The 20,870-nt window shown below is 32.4% G+C and overlaps 2 protein-coding genes and 1 pseudogene across 23 annotated transcripts; 2 read left to right on the top strand and 1 right to left on the bottom strand.

Moving 5' to 3' along the window:
- On the bottom strand, positions 1 to 13,735 carry LOC114299826 (UDP-N-acetylglucosamine transferase subunit ALG14-like protein). 22 transcript variants are annotated; one of them, XR_014339503.1, is made up of 9 exons: positions 13,437 to 13,598; positions 11,276 to 11,410; positions 10,124 to 10,327; positions 9,895 to 10,034; positions 8,110 to 8,250; positions 7,939 to 7,998; positions 7,601 to 7,799; positions 1,485 to 1,680; positions 1 to 355 (listed from the first exon to the last, which is right to left on the bottom strand). XR_014339503.1 is itself a non-coding variant. In XM_082886429.1 (8 exons), the coding sequence occupies exons 3-7, from the start codon at positions 10,299 to 10,301 to the stop codon at positions 7,623 to 7,625; spliced, it is 696 nt and encodes a 231-aa protein (XP_082742555.1). In that variant the 5' UTR covers positions 10,302 to 10,346; positions 11,280 to 11,410; positions 13,437 to 13,598; the 3' UTR covers positions 1 to 355; positions 7,601 to 7,622. The 22 variants fall into 22 exon arrangements, 16 of the variants coding, with proteins under 16 accessions (XP_082742555.1, XP_082742554.1, XP_028100454.2 ...); XR_014339501.1 differs by lacking the exon at positions 11,276 to 11,410 and having other exon boundaries at positions 10,124 to 10,346; positions 13,437 to 13,735; XR_014339504.1 differs by lacking the exon at positions 11,276 to 11,410 and having other exon boundaries at positions 13,437 to 13,561.
- Positions 2,352 to 3,581, top strand: LOC114299817 (putative purine permease 10 pseudogene; annotated as a pseudogene).
- A 6,628-nt stretch (positions 13,736 to 20,363) lies between the features above and the next one.
- LOC114299816 (uncharacterized) lies at positions 20,364 to 20,870 on the top strand. The gene has a single exon (XM_028244643.2). The coding sequence runs from the start codon at positions 20,364 to 20,366 to the stop codon at positions 20,868 to 20,870; it is 507 nt and encodes a 168-aa protein (XP_028100444.2).

The following is a 20,870-nucleotide window of genomic DNA, read 5'->3' as shown; positions in this document are numbered from 1 at the left end:
TTTTAAAACTCGGCCAAACACTACATATTATTTTCCTATTAGAGTAGAACACATGAATGAGGATGTACTTTAGTTCCTTCCAAAAAAGAAAAAAAAGAAAAAAGGATGCACTTAGTTTTGTTGTGACTTGCCACGTAATAGCATGTAGTAAATGACCATATTAGCCTGTTTTTTTTACTGTAAGTAGTGTCTCAACACCTGGCATTTGCTCTCAACACCTGGCCAGAATTGCATGAGTAATGTCATCATCCATATATGATCTTCCTATACAACAAGGATCACTTTGTCACCTATACCTTTTTGTAAGCTTAAATCTTGTTGGAACTTTCACATCTTCATGGGAGAAGCTCAAAACCTGCAAACACAAATCCATGGTAAGTCACTTCTTTATTTTTCCTTTTCATAAATCAGTTCTCCAAACAATCAAATCAATGAGACTTTTTTGTTGTGTTTGGTTAGGGAATTTGGAGAGGGATTTGGAAAGGGCAAGAGAAAAGGTGTGTGAAACTATGTGAAATGTAGGTATATTTTTTTCATATTTCACCTACCTTTTCCATTTCTCTTTCCAAATCCCTCCTCAAATCTCTCAACCAAACACAACATTTATTTTATATATATTTATATATATTCCATGTTCTATTCCAACCATTTAGTATATATACTTGTTGGTAGGGATGCCGATTTGCCTCCCTCCAGCATTCCCTCCCCAAATTATGTGCGATTTCCCCCCTTTGCTAAGAAAAGAGGGGAGGGGAGGGGACGGTATTTGCTTTACCGCCCTGTTTTTTTCCTTTCCTGTCTGTCCCAATTATATTAAATAAATTATATAAATATATCCATATATATTTGAATTTCTTATATATAATAAGAATCAAACATCAAGACATTCATATATATCTCATTTTTTACCTCTCGATCTCTCATTTTTAATCTTTTTAGCCATTACTGATCAATATTTGGTCACTCATATGCTATATAAATTCTTTCTGATTAGTGCCATCCCCCCTCTTAAAAGCTATGAAGCATAAGTACTTCGGAAAACATGCCGTACCTATATTGGATACTTACCGACATATGGTACCTCGTATGATACTTCTGCATACGTACCGGGTATACGAAAAACGTACCCAAATTGTTTCTTCTAAATTTTTAACGTACGCAAATATATCTAATATATACTCAAGCTGTACCGTAACTCAATTGAAATGATATTTTTTTTTCTACTACAGAGATAAAACTTCTTTCACTAGATTTCTTTTTTTTATTTTTAGTTTTATACTTAGCATGATTTAAAATTAAACAATGGTTTGTAAGTTATTTAATATATTGACATTTAATTTTGATTTATATTTTTATTTTTGACATTAAATGTTAATTATAAATTAGATCTTAACAAATTAAACCATTTAATTAATTTTTATATTACTCTAAATTAAAAATAAATATTTTTTTACAAGCATACCAAGCCAAAGCCGTACCCGTACCTTATTTTTTTTGGATACCATATCGACGTACCCGTATCGTACCAGTACCGGTATACCCGTGCTTCATAGCTTAAAAGTGTCAAATTATCTGACACTTTTTTGCTCCCCCTACCACCTCCCTAGTTCCCCTCCCCACCTTGACAAAGAAGGGGACCGGGATGGGGACTACAACCCCAACCTCGCCCTGTTGCCATACCTACACGTTTGCAAAAAAGATAACTTCACCAAAATGAGTACACAAGGTAACAGAAAGTAAATAGTCTCCCTGCAGGTATCGTTTTGGAATATCACACTATCACACCTGTACCATTGAACTAGTAATTTTAACAATTACCCTCCAAAATTATTGTCATTAGTTCATTTTACCTAGACTGTTGATGATGCTAGTTTTTTTAACGGATTATCATACCTAGCAGTACACATGTTGATTCACTTTGTCCCACAATAAGGAGACAGATAAGAAAACAAATATTTAGATACCATGTAACAAAACACAACTAATTGTTTTGAAAATTTCATTAAAACACAAGATACAACCCTTTTGTAGCAAACTATTACTTCATGATATAACCAGATTAAGCAAACTACATGAACAAATATCCTTGAGCTGCTGGTAGGGATGAGTTTGGATGGCAGCTGGTGGGTGGTGCGAGTGAGGTGGTGGGGAAGAGAGCGAGAGAGATGAGAGGAAAAGGGTGACGGTTGAGAGATTCAAGGGATTCTATAGCCATGAGAGATTAGTGAAAGGAGAGAGGGGAGATTGGTAGTGGGGAAGGTAGTGAAGGTGGTCAATGGTGCCACGGGCGAGGGGTGGGGAAGAGAGAGATAAGGGGAAAGGGATGAGTGTCAAGGGACACGTGATTTAATATGATTGGTGAGAGTGTTTACACAAAACAAGGTTCATGCTTTATATAATAAAATAGATATATTTATTTTCCATGCACAAATCATTCTCCTTGTGCAGGAGGGAAGTGGGGTAGATAATACTAACTCTTTTTTGTTAATGCTACTATTCTATCAGTAGAGGAAGCCAAGGAAGCAAACTCACCTGAAAATGCTGATATCAGTCACCGATCAAGAGTTCCTCGACTCAGATTATACATGGTGGCTCCGAATGGCCATCTACACGCTCTCTCTCCTCTCCGGCCAATCAGTTGCTCTACTGTTGGGGCGCTTATACTTCGACAAAGGTGGCAAGAGCAAATGGATGGCAACACTCGTCCAAACTGCTGGTTTCCCAGCCCCTCCTTCCCTTCTACATCTCACCAACAAAAAACAAACCTACCAACAATGACCATACAAAGCCACCTTCGGCCTTAACTCTCGCATCGCTCTATGTTTTCCTCGGTGTATTCCTAGTGGCAGTTGCAATGTTGTATTCAATTGGGCTCTTGAACCTTCCCGTCTCTACTTACTCTCTCATCTGTGCAAGTCAGTTGGGCTTCAATGCCTAATTCTCCTACTTCCTCAACTCACAAAAGTTCACTCCTTTCATAGTCAATTCTCTAGTCCTCACCATATCCTCTACCCTACTCGTCTTCCAGAATGATTCTTCAGGTTCCACTAAAATCTCTGAAGGAAAGTACCTAATTGGCTTCTTATGCACCGTTGGTGCATCTGCAGGGTATGCATTGATGATCTCTTTGACACAACTATCCTACCAGAAGATCCTAAAAAGGGAGAATTTAATTTTGGAGTGGTTTTGGATATGATAATCTACCAGTCACTGGTCGCAACTGGTGCGATCCTAGTGGGGCTTTTCGCTGGCAGAGAGTGGAAGGGCCTGAAGGAAGAAATGGGCGAGTTTGAACTGGGCAAGGTGTCCTACATAATGACTCTGGTATGGGAAGCTATCTCATGGCAGGTTTTCTCAGTTGGTGCAGTGGGGTTGATTTTTGAGGTATCTTCGCTCTTCTCCAATGTAATTAGTACTTGATGGATGGAGTGAAGGTAATAGCTATGTTGTTAGCCATTTGGGGGTTTGTTTCGTACATCTATCAGCATTATCTCGATGATTTGAACTCCAAGGCCAAGACCGGAAGTGAAAATGGCAATGGGGCTTCTGAAGTTTCCCTGTTGAAAGAGGTTAGTCTATGAGTAAATGAGAATTTCCAATCAAATTTTTGTGCGTCAATCCGCATTATCTCGATGATTTGAACTCCAAGGTGAAGACCCGAAGTGAAAATGGCAAAAGTTTCCCTCGTTCAAAGAGGCTAGTCTACGATTAAATGCGAATTTCCAATAAAAATCGAAAACAAACAAAAAGCTAGGGCACATTTGAGACTAGTGTCATCCTTCTGTGTTCCTACTATTTGGAAAGATTTCAACTCTTCCAGTAAAATATACTTTGTATCAACTTTCTAATCTTTAAATCAATGTGAAACGCCATAAAGAAGGACAAAATAAAGTATTTATGTATTTTCATGGAACTGGGATTTAAGGTTTTCTTCATATAATTTCCAAATTATGGTGAATCTAGGTAAATAAAATGATTCCTTTAAATTGATTTCTTTTCTATGAAGCTACTTGCCTAGCCTGGTAAAGTTAAGCACAAAAGATGGGTAGGTGTATATGACCAAACCTTGGGATTATTGGGAATTTGGGATGGAAATAAGAAACATTAATTAGTAAAACATTTCATATCTAAGTGCCATGAATGACATATGCTTACCATATCCCATTAAAAAATATTCAATAAAAAAAAAAAAAAGAAAGAAACAAACTAAACAAAACACTAGACATGAATTCACATGGTTACACAGATTCCTCTGGTTCAAACACCAGCAGGAGAAAAATGGAAAAATACAGCACATTCTGCAATTGAAACTTGCATCATTTCCTTACTTTTTGGAAATAAGATGCTAAAAAGATCAGAAGATTGGATCAGCAAATTGGATCATTGTCAACATAAATCAACAATGCTATACACTACAAGAAACTTGTGTAATTTCTTAGCTACCAAAGCCATCCCTTCTATACATTAGACTACAAAATAAGAACTATACACTAGACAATCAAGTCTACCATGCCCCATAAAAATTAGCTTATCGAAATCCTTAATACCTGAAACAAAAAAGAGTGTAACTTCAGCAATCATACTATATGACTAGCTTTAAAATTACATATCAGGTTACAATTCCTACAAATGCTTCTAGTTCTCTTTATACAGGTACTTCAATATTTTAGGCGTAACTTTACACCATAAACCTTTACCATCCCTTTTTTTTGGCAAAACCCTTATCACAAGATGGTCTATCTATGAACTCAAGTAGAATATAGAGTAATTCTCAGGGCAATCCAAATCTATTAGAAAACCTAGACCTCAGGGAAATAGATGGTAATGGAAGAGCTAATTAACAGCCTGCACACATCACCTGAAAAGCCAAAACTATGAAGCATAGACACGGGACATGGATATGACACAACACAAACATGGCAAATTTCAAAAATGGACATGGACTTGGACAAGGTTCGGACACGCCACGAATAATTATACCTTGATACTATATTATCTAGGAATACAGTGTATAATATAGTTATATATGTGCATAATATATACAAAACGAAATAATTATTTTATAATAAGTAAATCTTGTATCTAATTCTTTCACATAATTTTTTAAACTACTGGAACATTAGTTAAAAATCAAACAAACTATAGCTGACATATATAATTGTAGGTAACAAACACTAGTGTACAAAGTTACAACCATCGCAAAGGCCTCAAACCCTGAGATAATTATCCGAGGACAAGAAGATTTCAGAGTCCAATCTACTTAATCCATAGTGGGTGGTGTTGTGTCCGAGTTCCCCACGTTGACTAAAGTACTAAAATTTATTCAAATTTAGAATCATCAAATTGAGTTTGTTAATAAGGGAATACTTGATAATATGATTCATTACTTAAAATTGAATATATTAAGTGATAATTAATTAAACTCGTTGGATAACCATATTTGAAATCACTTAAAAATTTAAAAGACTCTTAAAATATAAGCTAAAACTTATGAAAATTTTAAATCATGTGAAACTTATTTAATTCTAATTGGATTTATAAATGCTAAATATAAATATGGATATACACTATTATAAATTCACCACAATCACCATCGTTACTGCTACTATCATGCCACCGCCATCGCCACCACTACCACCACCACCAGTGGCAGAGCTAGAAAATCAAATTAGAGGGGACACTTATTAATTATAGTATTGAAAAATTTTACAAAAATATTTAACGTAAGTTTTTACGATTGATTTCGAGAAATATCAAAAAAAATAATGTTATTTATAATTAGTATATCATGGACAATATAAAAAAATACGGATATAAGTCTTAAAATAAATTATATAATGATAAAAAAAAATATTTATATAAAATTTGATTAAAAATTCAATATAATGGTAATATCACGTCATCATTAGTATGTGATATCACCAACTAATTGTCAGATGTAACTAACAATCCAATAAATTTCATATCTTTATAGTGATATTACTTATATTTGCATGTTAATAATAATGACATCACCGTTATATTCAAAAAATTTCATAAAATTTTCATAGACGATATGGTTTATAATAGTCTCTTCATTTTCATTCAAAACAACCATTATTATTCTCATAATTTTTAAAATGTCATTGACATTTCACTCTAATAATATTTTTGTAATTTTTTTTATTTAAAATATTTTCTTTATATTTGCAACAAAACAGCAACAACAACAACAACGCCTAATTAGTACACATTAATGTGTGTTTGAGAGGAGAAAGATTGAGTACACACCTAACTTTTGACATAATGCACAAAGTGGTGGTCCCAAAACTCGAACCCATAACCTTAAGGTTATCAGGCTAAGTCTTAACCATTGAACCAATAGTCACCCTCTTTCTTTATATTTGCAAAAAAAAAATCCCAAAATTCAGGGGGGGCATGTGACCCCCCTCGTCTCTTGCTGCCTTTGCCACTGACCACCACTACCGCTATCATCATGCCACCGCCGCCGCCACCACCACCACCATGTTTATCACTATTATCATTGTTGTTATAAACATTATTATCATTTTACTGCTATTGCTACCACCGCCATCAATACTACCGTTGACGTTGACGTTGATGTTGCCGTTGCCGCCGCCGCCGCCGCCAACATTACCATTACCGTTACCGTTACCACTACCGCCGCCACCACCACCACTACCAACACAATATAAAAATCGAAATACAAAATTTAAAAATAATAAATTTTAAATTTGAGTTCATACATATCAAACAAATTATTTTTAATTTAACATTCAAATTTTTATTAAACAGTTTTTCAGATTAAAAAATCCAGTATTCAATTTTCAATACTTAATTTTTAGTCTTCAATTTTATCAAACACCACCTAACTTTATATCATCTAATTAATGATTTCCCTTCTCCACTGATGAGAACCAATAACATAACTATCTATGAAGTATGGGTACTTCGAAAAACATGTCGTACCCATACTGGGTACTTACCAGCATATGGTACTTCTACATACGTACCGGGTATACGAAATACGTACTCAAATTTTTTCTTCTTAATTTTTAACGTATCCAGACATGCCTAGTATATATCCAAACCATACTGTACCTCAGTTAAAATAATATTTTCTTCTACTATAAAGATAAAATTCCTTTCACTAGACTTCTTTTTTATTTTTAGTTTTATACTTAGTATGATTTTAAAATTAAGGTATGATTTGTAAGTTATTTAATATTTTGACATTTAATTTTAATTTATACCTTTACTTTTGGAATAAATGTTAATCGTAGGTTGGATATTAACAAATTAAACTATTTAATCAATTTTTGCATTACTCTAGATTAAAAATAAATATTTTTTTACAAACGTACCAAACCATAACTGTACCCTACTTTTTTTTAGATTTTATCGTATCAACGTACCCGTGTCGTACCAGTACTAGTATTTGTACCCGTATCCATGCTTCATAGATAACTACAATACCCTATTTCAGTAATGCAATAACCACACTCTTGGCTCAAGAATTAACATAGAAGACCAAGAAGAATAGACTTTAAAGATGCAGGTTAGACGACAAATACTGGGTGGTCAAAATGAGAGTACTCACAGCAAAGGTTGTATTGAATCAACTACATGAGGCAACCCACAAGGTGAGCTCTAGGATATTTCTTCTGTAGTTGTGGCCATTGCACAAAGAATTGATCTGCCATGCGTAACTGGTAAAGAAGCAATCCACTTAAAGATAACCTCTTCACTCTCGCTATGCTTTCAACATAAAAAGTAGATGACCATCTAATACCCACAACCTGTAAATAACATTGAAAATTTGCACAATGAGCTCCATCCTCATCATAAAGGATCAAGAATTGAAGCATATGAAACTAGTAAAAAGGGAAAAAGAAATTTTTCTGAACATATACACTTTTTAAGTCAAGGTATCCAAACCTTAAAGAGGAAAGCAATAACACATAGAGGCACACAAGTGCCAGGGCCGTTGCATATAATCTGCAACAAAATATGAAAAAAAATATAACAACTAAAATACTGAAGTGAAAGAAAGAAAATTAAGAACACATTCACAGCAAAGAAAAAAAATACAGGGTATATATATAGTACCACTTGGGGTCTGATTTTAATCATTAGCCACAGAGCATGAATGATAGCAGTTAAGGTTGTCCCAACAGAAGTTAAATACGACTGGCCTACTTCTCGGCTTCGATATATCTGCATAAACTGAGCGTTCTCTACCACTCCTGTCTATAGAGAACCATTTAAGAACATATTAGTACATGGTAAAGCAGCAACAAAGTACAGGATAACACAATGTGGCAGCTAACTTATCCTAGTATTTATAATTAAAAAAAATAAACATTTGTAAGGCTCCCAAAAAAAAGTATTTGTAGTGACAACCATGCCCTACCGAGCCCAAATAAGCAACCATAATAGAAGAAGTATCAGCCTAGAATTTAATAATTTCTCTCTATACGTAAGCAAACTCTGATATTCCCTCCGCATGCTACCTATTGTTTACGCTCATAATATTGGCATCTAAACCACTGGTATAGAGGGAATTCTTTCTATTTTGACTTCAGAGTTTCTCTAAGTCACAAAGCTAGGGCATAGCAAAGCTTCAAGTCTAAGTATAACCTTCAAGAGGACACAAATTTGTGTGGAGAAGGGTATTGGAAGTCTCTGTGACATAGAGCTATTTGGACAAAGTTATCATAGCAAGATGTTAAGGAGACTTTAGCATACAGTTGTTTGTGAAGCAAGGTGATCTCACAAGAGGGAAGCTTGAGGCAATAACTGGGATAATAAAACTGATGGAGCAAAAGACCCTCTGAAAAAGTCAGTCTTTCATCAGGTGGGTACTTGCTTTAATGAAGAAAGTGAGTTTAGGGCACAGATTTGATGCAAAACATGCTGTGATCTCTGAATCTTGGATTCAATTTTTCCATTGCTAGTAGAGCAATACAACATTAAGTTTTCATTCAGTAACACCAAGTTAGAGGCTACAATGACTACATTACACGGAGAATTTGCCCACCAGAACAAAGAGTTACCTCCAGGCATAAATTGACAGTTCTTAGCCTAGCATTGGCTAGGTTCCCCATTTTGTTTTTCAAATAAGCTAGGTTCCCAATTTCAAAAGACATGTTTGATTGCTCCTCTCAGAGGATTTCTAGCTACTTCGTCTCTTGGTAGTTAGTAGTAAAGCTTCATTTGTCTTATCAATTCTCAATTATCATTTAATAATTCAAGAAACCATCAACATAATACTGTAGCAGAAACACATATCATTACACATTTTTGGACACAGATTTTCAATCCTGAACACTTCAGAGTAAAGACAGAATGCAATAGGTGCTCTAAGTACAACACTTCTTTATGAGGAGATTTTCAATTCATTCAAGCATGTAATTTTTTGCAATAAGATTGATGGGACATTACAGTGCCTGTGTACAGACAAAATGTTTCATAAAACTAGAATCGTGCCTGAATCTCACACACAATATTACATACCCCTTCATATTGTTGCAAGTCCTTCAAATCGACAACAAAACTTTTTTAATAGGAAAATCAACAGTAATCTTAGAGATCTGTAACCTATACATGTGCACTATAACAGACGATTATAACTATTCTTCACCAACAGTCAGAATAGTCAGGAAATCACTTTAGCCTCAGAGACAGCCCAATATTTGTTAATTTTAGAAATCATCAACAATGCAGATAGATGATATGTGATGGGAGAGGTGGGAAACCAAAAAAATAGGGAGATAGAAGCCAGCATATGGAGGAACATACGTGGAATTCACAAGGTTCCCGTTATGAAATGAGAGTATTCACATGAATTATATAAGCAACGGTAACCAGATATACCAGTTGAACGCAATCTACCTTATCAATCAAGGAATTCTCAAACAAGCGTGCCTTCTGCAGACTCATATTATCGGTGGCAGCTGCAATGTAAAATCTAGGAGCAAATCTGTCGGTATTCAACACCGATAAGAGATTTAGCATCTCCGCTGTATGACCCCCTACATTAGAATTGACACCAATAATAAGAACAGGGTAATTCCAAACAAGTCCGAAACATGAGAAAATAACTGCAGACTAAAGAGCAAACCTGAACCCAGAACAATGAGGGTGCTGAAAGGCTTTGCAGGCTTAGTACAAAGTGGTTTGCCACTCCAATATATAACATACAAAACCCGCATCACGATAAAGGCGGCAATACTAGTAATAACAAAAGTATATGAATTTGTCATCATAGCTGAGAAGCAACAGTTAATGCCTTTCTCCATTGCAAGTGTGAGCGTTCAATTCTCAGCTGAAAACAAGTGCCACCACTTCACACATTGATAAAAAAAAACAAAGCCAACACAGAAGAATAAGAGAAAGAAAAAGGGGTAATTAAACAAATCAAGAATCAAGATTCAGGGTTACATGAATTCATTATGTAAGCATAAATTCTTTAATTTTTTTTTTTTATATAAAAAAGGAAAATTACACTTTACCCCGCCTTAACTATGGCTTGTTGTAATTTTACCCTTTTCAACTAAAAATTGATACAGTTTGCCCCTTAATCTTCTTATTTGCTTTAATCTCAACCTTCTGTTATGAAAAGATGATGGAAAAGTGGCAAGTGAATTTTACTATAAAAATGCTCATTCAAGAGCTGATTTATATACATAAACATGATGAAATTGACATGTGCATGTATTTTCTCAAGCAACTCCATCATGGGGTGATTTTCCCATGAATTACTAATTTTTTTACCACTTTATTCGTACATGTAGTCGATCTATCTATCCATATACATAGATACATTAAGTTAACAAAAAAATAAAAAAATCTACTTATGTTAACACAAATAGATGTGATTTTTCCGGTCTTCTTTCATTATCAAATGTCAACATAAGGTTAAGATTGAAATAAATCAGAAGATGAAGAGAATAAAATGTAACAATTTATTTTGCCAAAAGAGAACTCAAAACTAAAAAAATTTATACTTTTGTCTTTGGTTTAAAAATTAAAAATAAATAAATAAAAAATTTGGTTGCCCTCCTCTCTCAACCCATGATTCACAATTTTTGGGTTTGAACTCACACTAGCTGATTAGTCATATGGAAATTGATCTCTATTTCACATAATACTGTAAAAAGCAATTAAAGGCACATTTCTAGAAAACTAACAAATCCTAGTAAAATTGTGAACAAAGTAATGGTAGCGGAGATCAGAATCATCAGAATCTGAAAACAATCATATACATACATACATACATACATACAAACATATATATATAGAGAGAGAGAGAGGGATGATCAGATTTGATTGAAATCCATGTGAGGAAATCGCTCTGAGAACTCCGAGTGCTTTTCTGCTATGGCTGTTCGTCCTCGTTCGTTCGTCGCTGTGGGAGATGCGCACAAAAAAAAAGAAAAGAAAAAACACTCAAAACCACGTCGTTTTGAATACAATAAAAAACATATTTTAATTGACTTTTTAATTTTTTTATTATTTTAATCTAATTAAAAAAATTATACTTAAGGAGATAGTTGACTTTTTTTTATAGTTGATTTCAAGTTGTAAAAAAAAAAATTAATTATGAATTAAATATGATATTTTATTTTATTATTATTATTATTTTAATTTATTTTATTTTTATTGATTATTTTAATTCAAATAATGCAGTTTGGAGATATGAAACATTTGTTTGGTTTTAAGATTTTAAACATATTTTTTGAATTTTTTATTTTCCATATTTTTGTTGTTTTTTAATGATTTTTTTAATAAATATTTTAGTTTTTTTTTAAAAAAACTTTTAGATGTATTTTATCTAAATGTATTTATAAAAAAAATTAAAAAATATATATGTTGAATTTTTTTAGGAAAAATTAGTTTAAGGGCCCTCTCCCATTTTTAGTAATGGGAGAGATCCACAATATTATTTTATAATGTTTAAGGTCCCTCAACCCTACACCCATATATTACAAAGAAATTTGACTCACTCAAACCAAATATCATTTCTCTTTCGGTCTTTCCTATTTCGTCTCTTTCTCTCTCTCTCTCCTCTCTCTAAATCCAAACCTATCCAAATCTCTTTTCCGAAAATGAATCAGAATCGGAATCCAAACCTAAATCCGAATCCAAATTCAGAGTCAAAATCGCATTCCCCATCTTCTTCACCTTCAGGAGACTCGATTGCTTTCCCCAATCGATCAAAGCTCTTCGATCGAGCTTCAACTCTCTCTCTCCTCAATCCGTAGCTTGAGACATTCCAGCGAGCTTGTCAAGGACCAATGATGGCTTGTTGAAGGAAAAAAAGAAAGGGTTGTTGAAAAATCCGAGAGAGCTGTGGTGGAGATACGTTGACTAGCTCTATCAGCACAAGGCTTTGGGGTTGTATTTGAATGTGAGTCGAATCGGATTCACAGGCGAGTTTGTGGAGGAGATGGTGCCCAAGTTTCAGGCGGTTTTCAAAGCCATGGAAAAGCCTGAAAAGGGATCAATTGCGAATCTTGATAAGGGGCGAATGGTTGGGCATTATTGGCTTTGAAACCCTAAGCTTGCTTCAAAGTCGATCACGAGGTTGCAGATTGAGAACATGCTTGAAGCTGTGTGCAAGTTCGCCGATGTCGTCAGTCGTAAGGTCAGTTTTTTTCACTCAAATTGTGGATTTTTTTTTTTTGGGTAGAGAATTGATAAAAATGCTTAATTGAATGTGTTTGTTGGAGCATATTTGTTATGTTGTAGTTCTATTGCAATTCATCAAAAGAGTATGAGCGAGCAGACCCCGTTTGTGGACTTTGGTTTTTAGCCAGGGATAGAACTAAGAGAAGACTTGTGTGAAGGTCTCTGCTTTGTTCAAATTTCTGTGGTTGTTCAAATTTTTTTGGTATTGGATTTTCTCTGCATTAGCGATTTCAATTTCAATACACAGACAGATTTCAATTAAATCCCATTTCAATTTCAATACACAGACAGATTTAAATCAAAAAATGTGTTGCTATAAATTTAAAAATTAACAAAAAATAGATTGGTTCAAAACACAGACACATAGATTAAACAAAAAAACAGATCTGATATGTTGTAATACACAAAAAAAAATCTGTTGCTTACAAAAAAACACATACAAAAAATCTGTTTCAATACACAGACACATACATTAAACAGATCTGTTGCTTACAAAAAAAAAATTAACAGATCTGATATGTTGCAAAATAAATCAACGATCGGCGAGAGAGAGAGAGAGAGAGAGAGAGAGATGAGACTGATCTGATGGGATGAGAGAGTGAGGGAGACAGATTAGATCGGAGAGATAGGGTTCAAGATCTGATGAGATTAGATCATATCTGATATATATATATATATATAAAACAAAAAAAATCAACCATCGGGCTCAGAGAGAGAGAGACAGATTGAGAGAGAGAGTTTACCTGTGAGTAGATCGGCGGTGCGGTGATCGGTGCAATGAGATGAACAACGAGAGAGTGAGAGAGAGAGAGCAGACTGAGAGAGTGAGGGAGGGAGACGATTAGATTAGGGTTTTTTTGTTTTGTTTGGTTCGGTGTATAGATGAGGTAAGTAAGTGAGATGATGATGGACGTTGTACGGTTAGATTTGAAATATATCCTGATTGGCCATAAAAAAACAGTTTTTTTTTTTTTTTTTTTTTTTTTTTTTGGTTTCAGCCACTAGCAGAGCGCTATGTGGCGCTGGGTCACTGGGGTGCCCCAACTGGGGGTCTAAATCACAGCCGATATATATATTAGCAGTCTGACACACACACGATGTGTGTGCAAATTAAAACAATATTATTAAAAAAAAATTATTATGCATCATAAATTTATTAAAAAAATAAACAGAGAATACTTATAATTTTGATATAAACAAAATAAAATAATAATTCTTAAAAAAAGTACTCTTTTTAAAAATTATAAATCCAAGATTCTTAGAATATTTATAATCAAATAGATTTGGTACACACACATAAATATAAACAATTACATTGAATTTCTTCTTAATATAAACGAAGTAAAATAATAGTCAATTTTTTTCCTAAGGAACTTGATAATATAATAAAACTTTTCATCTTATTTTATTTTTTAATGAAGAAAATAAAAAGTATAATTAAATTAGTACACACAAAATAGAAAAATACAAACTTAAGACTGCCAAAACACTTACGATCAAAGAAATTTATACCAAAAAATAAAATAAAAATAACCTTAGCAAAAACCCAAAAAAAAAAATATTTTTTAAAAAAAAAAAAAAAGCCTTTAAAGCACTGGACACCAAAAAAAGGCTCCATCAACAAAATAACTACACAAAATATGATTGAGTAAAAATATTATTTTAAAAATATTTAATAATATATTTTAAAAAATAAATATTTATAAATATCACGTTAACGCTAAGTGCATAAATAATATATCATAAAAAGATTATATTTTTTATTTATGTTTTAGTTTTAATTGATTAGCTAAAACAGAAGAATTATTATTTGATCAAAAGACTTGCAATCCAACCCAAGCTTTTCTTGCTTGGTCCGACCCATTCCTTTCCAACTCTATAAAATTCTGAAAAATTTACGAAATGGTCTTATTAACCAAACTTATTTATTTATATATATATATATATATATATATTTTTTAACCTATCAAATTATCAATATCCCCAAAAAAGCATCAAGGCAAAATAAACATTTTATGACTTGTTGATACATTTAAAAAGTGAACAAGACCTATAAGTATTTTAAATCTATCGCAAAGGACTTGTCCGTAATTTATCAAATTAACATTGAATCCAAACCCATATTCTAAACGGACTGGACCAGCCCAAACAAAACTTTAGCTGGATCTAGGTTGGTGTTTAAGACTAGTAAGGGAAGCCCATATGTGATAAACAGGCCGGGCTCTCTCTCTCCGCCTTTGTCTTAGTGGAAGAAAGGCCTTTGTCTCAGTGGAAGAAAGACCATCATATTCAACATTACACCGGTTTAGCTAGTCACGAATAGTTTGAACAGGCCGGCTTATCTTTTCTCTACTTTAAAGCAAAAGAAAATAACGCTTTGTTACGTCACTCTCTCACGATTTGAACCGTTCAATTTTTTAAGATATATTAAGTAAAATATTGGGTGAATTATATTAATAATTTGGGCAAATTACATATACACTCCTCGAGGTTTGGCTAAATTACAGATGCCCCCCTGAGGTATGAGAAATTACGAATTCCCCCCTGAATGCTATATTTGCATAAGAAATTAGGGGGTAATTTGTTATGAAATATAAACCTCAGGGGGCAAATTGTTATGAAAATACAAACTTCAGGGGGCGGGATGTAATTTCCGAAACCTCAGGGGGGTATCTGTAATTTAGCCAAACCTCGAGGGGTGTATATGTAATTTGCCCTAATAATTTCTATATTTTAGAACTCGTATCACTTTGATCTCCTAATTTTTCAATTGTGACATATTTAACATTGAATTGTAAATTTTGTTTTAAATAAAGACAATTAAAGATATATTTGATTAATTTTAATGTCAAAATCGTCAATTTAATAAAATATAAACTAATTTGAAAAAAATAAATGTCAAAAAAATATTTTTAAATTTTTAAAAATTATTTATACCCACCAAAAATAAAATTATGTAAAATTGATAAATCTTTTAGACATTTATTTATTTATTTATTTTACCAAATTAATTTTTCCTATGTGTTTGGCTAATGATCATGTAATAGGTGGTTGTTATAATTTTAATATGTAATCGATATATTTAATATATAAAATATTTTTAGTTTTAAATTTTTTAATTTAATGGATTGGTTTAATAATGATAGTAAAGTTGTTGTCATATTTGACTTTTAGAAAAATAAAAACTAATTTAATAAAAATAAAAACGACTACCCATTATATGATCATCATCCAAATACATAATAAAAATTAATTTAGTAAAAAAAATAAACGTCTAAAAGATTTATCAATTTTATATAATTTTTATCTTTAGTGGGTAAAAATAATTTTTAAAAATTCAAAAATATTTTTTTTGACATTTATTTTTTATCAAATTAGTTTATATTTTATTAACTTGATGATTTTGCCTTTAAAATTAACCAATGAAATATTCAATTGTCCTTATTTGGAATAAAATTCAAAATTTATAGTCAAATTTGTTACAATTGAAAAGTTATGAATCATAGTGACACAAGTCTTAAATTATAAGAACTGTTAGTATAATTCATCCTAAAATATAAATATAAAAATAATTATATATTGATAATTATATATTTAAATTATATTTATTTAAAAAATAAAAGATTAATGAACTTTGTTTCGTATAAGATTCTCAGCGGAGGGAGAGTGTTGTCAATATAGGATGGAAGTGAACCGTAAAACTATGTTTGTGAGAAGCAAGTACAAAGCTTGGGTAAGTTTTCAAACTATGATGGAACATCCGTACTGAAATTTTGATTCTGAAGTTTGACAGTTTTATTTCACACGTTTTTTTTCTCACTTTTTTTGAACTTTATTAAAATTCATGAGCGATTCGAGATTTTATCTAAATTCATGATTTAAACATAATAATTAGCGATACAATCAAACCAATTCATTGGGAAAAATAAAAAGAAGAAAAATTCAAAGTAGTGAATTTTTTTAAAAATAATTATAAATTTATAAAAAAAATTATGATTTTAATTACTAATATTTATAAAATTTGTCATTGATTTGTAATTAATTTTTCAACCTACCAATACTTTGATATTTCCCCGTAAAAGAATGGCATGGATGAAACCAAATAAACCTATTAAATAAAAAATTTAAAAACTGTGTCGTTTGAACTTTTAAAATAATAAAATCATGATAACGCAATTTTTTTTAAAAAAAATGAAATGGAAGGAAGTGCATCATAATCCTCAAAGATTTTTAGACTATGTTCATATTATAAATTTTAGTAGGTATATGAAATTTTTTTAAAAAATATGAAAATTAAATTTAAATAAAATATAACTTACTTTTTTTATTATTAATTTTTAAATTCTTACTTAAATTAATGATTCAAGCACAACAACATTATAAGTTGAATCATAATCGTCCAATTTCAATATATCAAAGGAAAATGAGCCGTAGCTCGAAAACCTTGGCTCGAAATTGGCTCGAATGTCGTTTTGGGTGTTTTGGGTGGTCTGAAACAGAGGAGAAAGAGGGAGAGAAGAGAGGAAGAAGAGAGGAGAAGAGAAAGAGGAGGGGAAGAGGGAATGGAGAGAAGAGAGGGCCCCTCTGCTTCTGCCGTCGGCCGAGCCCCTCCGCTTCGTCACAGCACCAGCGATCGTCGCAGCACCACCGCCGTCGCCTCCGACCCCGTTGAGCCCCTCCCCTTCGTCGCAGCACCACTACCGTCGGCCGAGCCCCTTCCCTTTCTCCTTCCTCCTCCTCCTCCTTCCTTCTCTTCTCCCCTATGATTATGACCCCTCCAGTCCTCTTCCTCCTCCTCCTCCTTCCTTCTCTTCTCTTTCTCTGCTTCTGAAATTGGATTCGAGCCAATTTCGAACTCGACAATTCGAGCTACGTAGCAGTTCCGTACATCAAAATAGTGGATATAGTGATTATTTAATGGGTCAAGCTCACTTACTATTGTGTTTATTTGACTATGGTTTAAACTATTGATTTAGGTAATTGGATAACCAATTAGATCTAGGACGAAATCTAAAAATCAATTGCTAATCCAATTTGAGCACCTGCCACATTTCCATTAGTATAATGAGATTTAATATAATAAAAAAATCATCATAATATTATTATATCTATAATGAATGAACACAAAGCAAACTGCGAGAATGTAATTAAAAATGAGAGTAGTTTCAGAGTTATTTCATCCATCCGTTGATTTCTTTTTCTCCTTTTATTATTATTTTTGTTCAAGAAATTTCTCATCTTTTCACTTTCAACTACCACCGTTTATCAAATGAAACAATAAAGTATCTTTTTATTTTGTATTACATTTATTTTCTTTTTACAGAATATATATATATATATTTAAATTTGTTTAATTTTTAAAGGTACATATAAATTATTACCATTATTTTTTTCTTGAAGATAAATTATTATTATTATTATTATTATTATTATTATTAATTTTTCTTGAGAATTTGCAAATTTTTAACATAGAGATATGGCAGCCCATCAAACAATGAAAAAATTATTTATTGGTCCTGGGACGCCAAGTGACCATATCATTCGCTAATCACAATTCATTATATCTCTCAGATTTCTCAATTAACCAACATAAATTTATAAATCTCACTCTCTTTACTAATCACAACATCGTTAAAGCACCATGTGCCGTGCCCTAGACCAACCAGTAGCTTCTCCCAACAATGCCACTTTGGTGTCAAAAAATAAATAATGATAGAAAACATCACATCGGTAAACAATGTCACTTTGATAGTTCCCTTATGTAAGGAAAAATTTCAATTATATATCTAATAGTTATAAAATAAAAATATAAATTTATAAGAGTTTTGTTAATATGTGTCCTTAGACCACAAACGGTGAGAAGTCACCTAATACCCAATTCTAATTCTAATACCAAGTTAAAGTATCCAACTCAAAATCAATTGGTAATGAATGTAGAGACCTTTACATTATATTAACCAAGCTTAGAGCATCCACACCAATCTCTTTAAATTTTTAGTTAAATTATAACTCACAAAGCTATTTTGTTATTTTAGCTAGTCACATTTTTAGTACTCACTTCATCAAACTTTCATTCTAATTCAATCATATTAAAATATTATTTTTTTTATTGTATTTGTTTTCTTTTTTATTTTTATTAAATTAATGAGTTGGCTTGATCAAGTAGCATTTCCTAAAGGAAACAGGGGTTTGCGGTTCGACTCAGTCAGCCATCGTGCTGATCTCCGATTGAGTTGAAAATTTTTGTGGTCATCTACTCAATCAACTATAAAATATGAACGGATCGGATCATTAGAAAGTCACCGACACAGTGGCCAACTAGCAGTGACGGAGCCAGGAAAATAAATCAGGAGGGGCACTTATTAATTACAACTTTAATTTTTTTTTTCATAATCAATAATAAGAAGATAATAAAATTTTACAAAAGCATTTTACATAAAATTTTATAATTAATTTCGAGTAAAATCAAAAAGAAAGTATTGCGTGTAACTAGTGTATCATGGACAATGTAAAAAAGTCATATATTTAAGTCGTAAAATAAATTATATAATGGTAAGATAAATCAATTTTTTATAAGGTGTTTGGGAAGTGGATTTTTGTGTAGGTTTTTTTAGTTGTAGGATATTATTGGATAAAAAAATTTTAGTGTTTGGAAAAATAGTTGGATTTTTTTGTGGTTAGATGTGATGTTTGTGAGAGAAAAAATAAAATGATTATGGGGTTGGATGTGATATTTTGTTTGGACTTGTTTTTTTTTTTTTGTTTTGCAAAACCTTTGTCTTTTAGTGGAAAAAATGAAAAAAAAAAATCTGGGAACCAAGTTCCCAAACACCACATTTGAGTAAAAATTTCATATAGGAAAATGTCTCGTAGCTCAAACTTTATGGCTCAAAAGTGGCTCAAATGGCCAAAACGACGTCGTTTTCGTCATTTTTATGTTGTTCTGTACTCAAAACGACGTCGTTTTGGCTATTTGAGCCACTTTTGAGCCACAAAATTTGAGCTACGTAGCATTGTCGTTTCATATAATAGTGATATCGCGTCATTATTGACATATGATATCACCAACCAATAGTAAAACAACATATGAAAGGTAAATTCCACATATAAATATAACTAACACTCTAGTAATTTTTACATGTATATAATGAAATTAATTATATTTGCATATCAATAATGATGGATATTACCTTTTTATTAAGATTTTTTTCACAAATTTTTTATACACAAAAATATAATTTGTTGTAGTCACTTCATTTTCAACAAAATAATAATTATTGTTTTCATAAATTTAAAAATGCCATTGACATTTTATTCTAATATTATTTTTATTTAAAGTTTTATTTATATACAAATGTAAAAAAAAAAAAAAAAAAAAAATCCAGGGGGGGCACATGACCCCCCTCGTCCTCTCCTGGCTCCGCCACTGCCAACTGGTGCGTTTCGAGCAAAATATAAAGACCCCAAATCCAAAACTAGACCATATTCTTCAATCATTCTGTTGTGCATTCCAACGGCTATATTTATCAGCGGTCATAATTTTTTAAACGGTCATATTCTTCTACTATAAACAATAACATATGTTCTCTAATTCTCACAATCTAAATGAAATATTTTTCTTTCATTCTATCCTCATTAATTTTTTATATATGGATCTTCATTTTCTAGACATGATTCTTTATGACTCCGACTCCGATGATGAGTTGGAGACAGTTACAATAGCTTCTATGGAAGCCGAGATTTCATCAAAGTCACGACATGCTGCTCGTAAACGACGCGAGTTCGTTTGGTGTAATCCTTTGCAAGGCCATCAAAGGCTTTTTCTCGACTATTTTGCTGATCCACCAGTAAATTCTCCCAAATTATTTTGGAGAAGGTTTCGAATGAATCGTTCTCTTTTTCTCCGCATTCAATCTGAAGTAGAAGCTTATGAACCATATTTTGTTCAGAAAAGAAATGGTGATGGAGTGCTCGGTTTGTCTTCTCTTCAAAAAATAACTACGGCTCTTAGAATGCTTGCTTGTGGAGTAGCAGCTGATTTTATGGATGAATACTTGAGGATTGAAGAAAGTACTGCAATGAAAAGCCTAAAGAAATTTGTGAAAGCAGTGGTTGCAATTTTTTTTGATGAGTACTTGAGGTCACCGAACAATGAAGAAACATTGCTAGATTTCTAG

Source organism: Camellia sinensis, chromosome 9, assembly GCF_055761805.1.
Source record: "Camellia sinensis isolate YWXY chromosome 9, ASM5576180v1, whole genome shotgun sequence".
Classification (NCBI taxonomy): Eukaryota; Viridiplantae; Streptophyta; class Magnoliopsida; order Ericales; family Theaceae; genus Camellia; species Camellia sinensis.
Note: the sequence above shows the minus strand (reverse complement) of the source record. Positions and strands in the feature narration are given on the sequence as shown.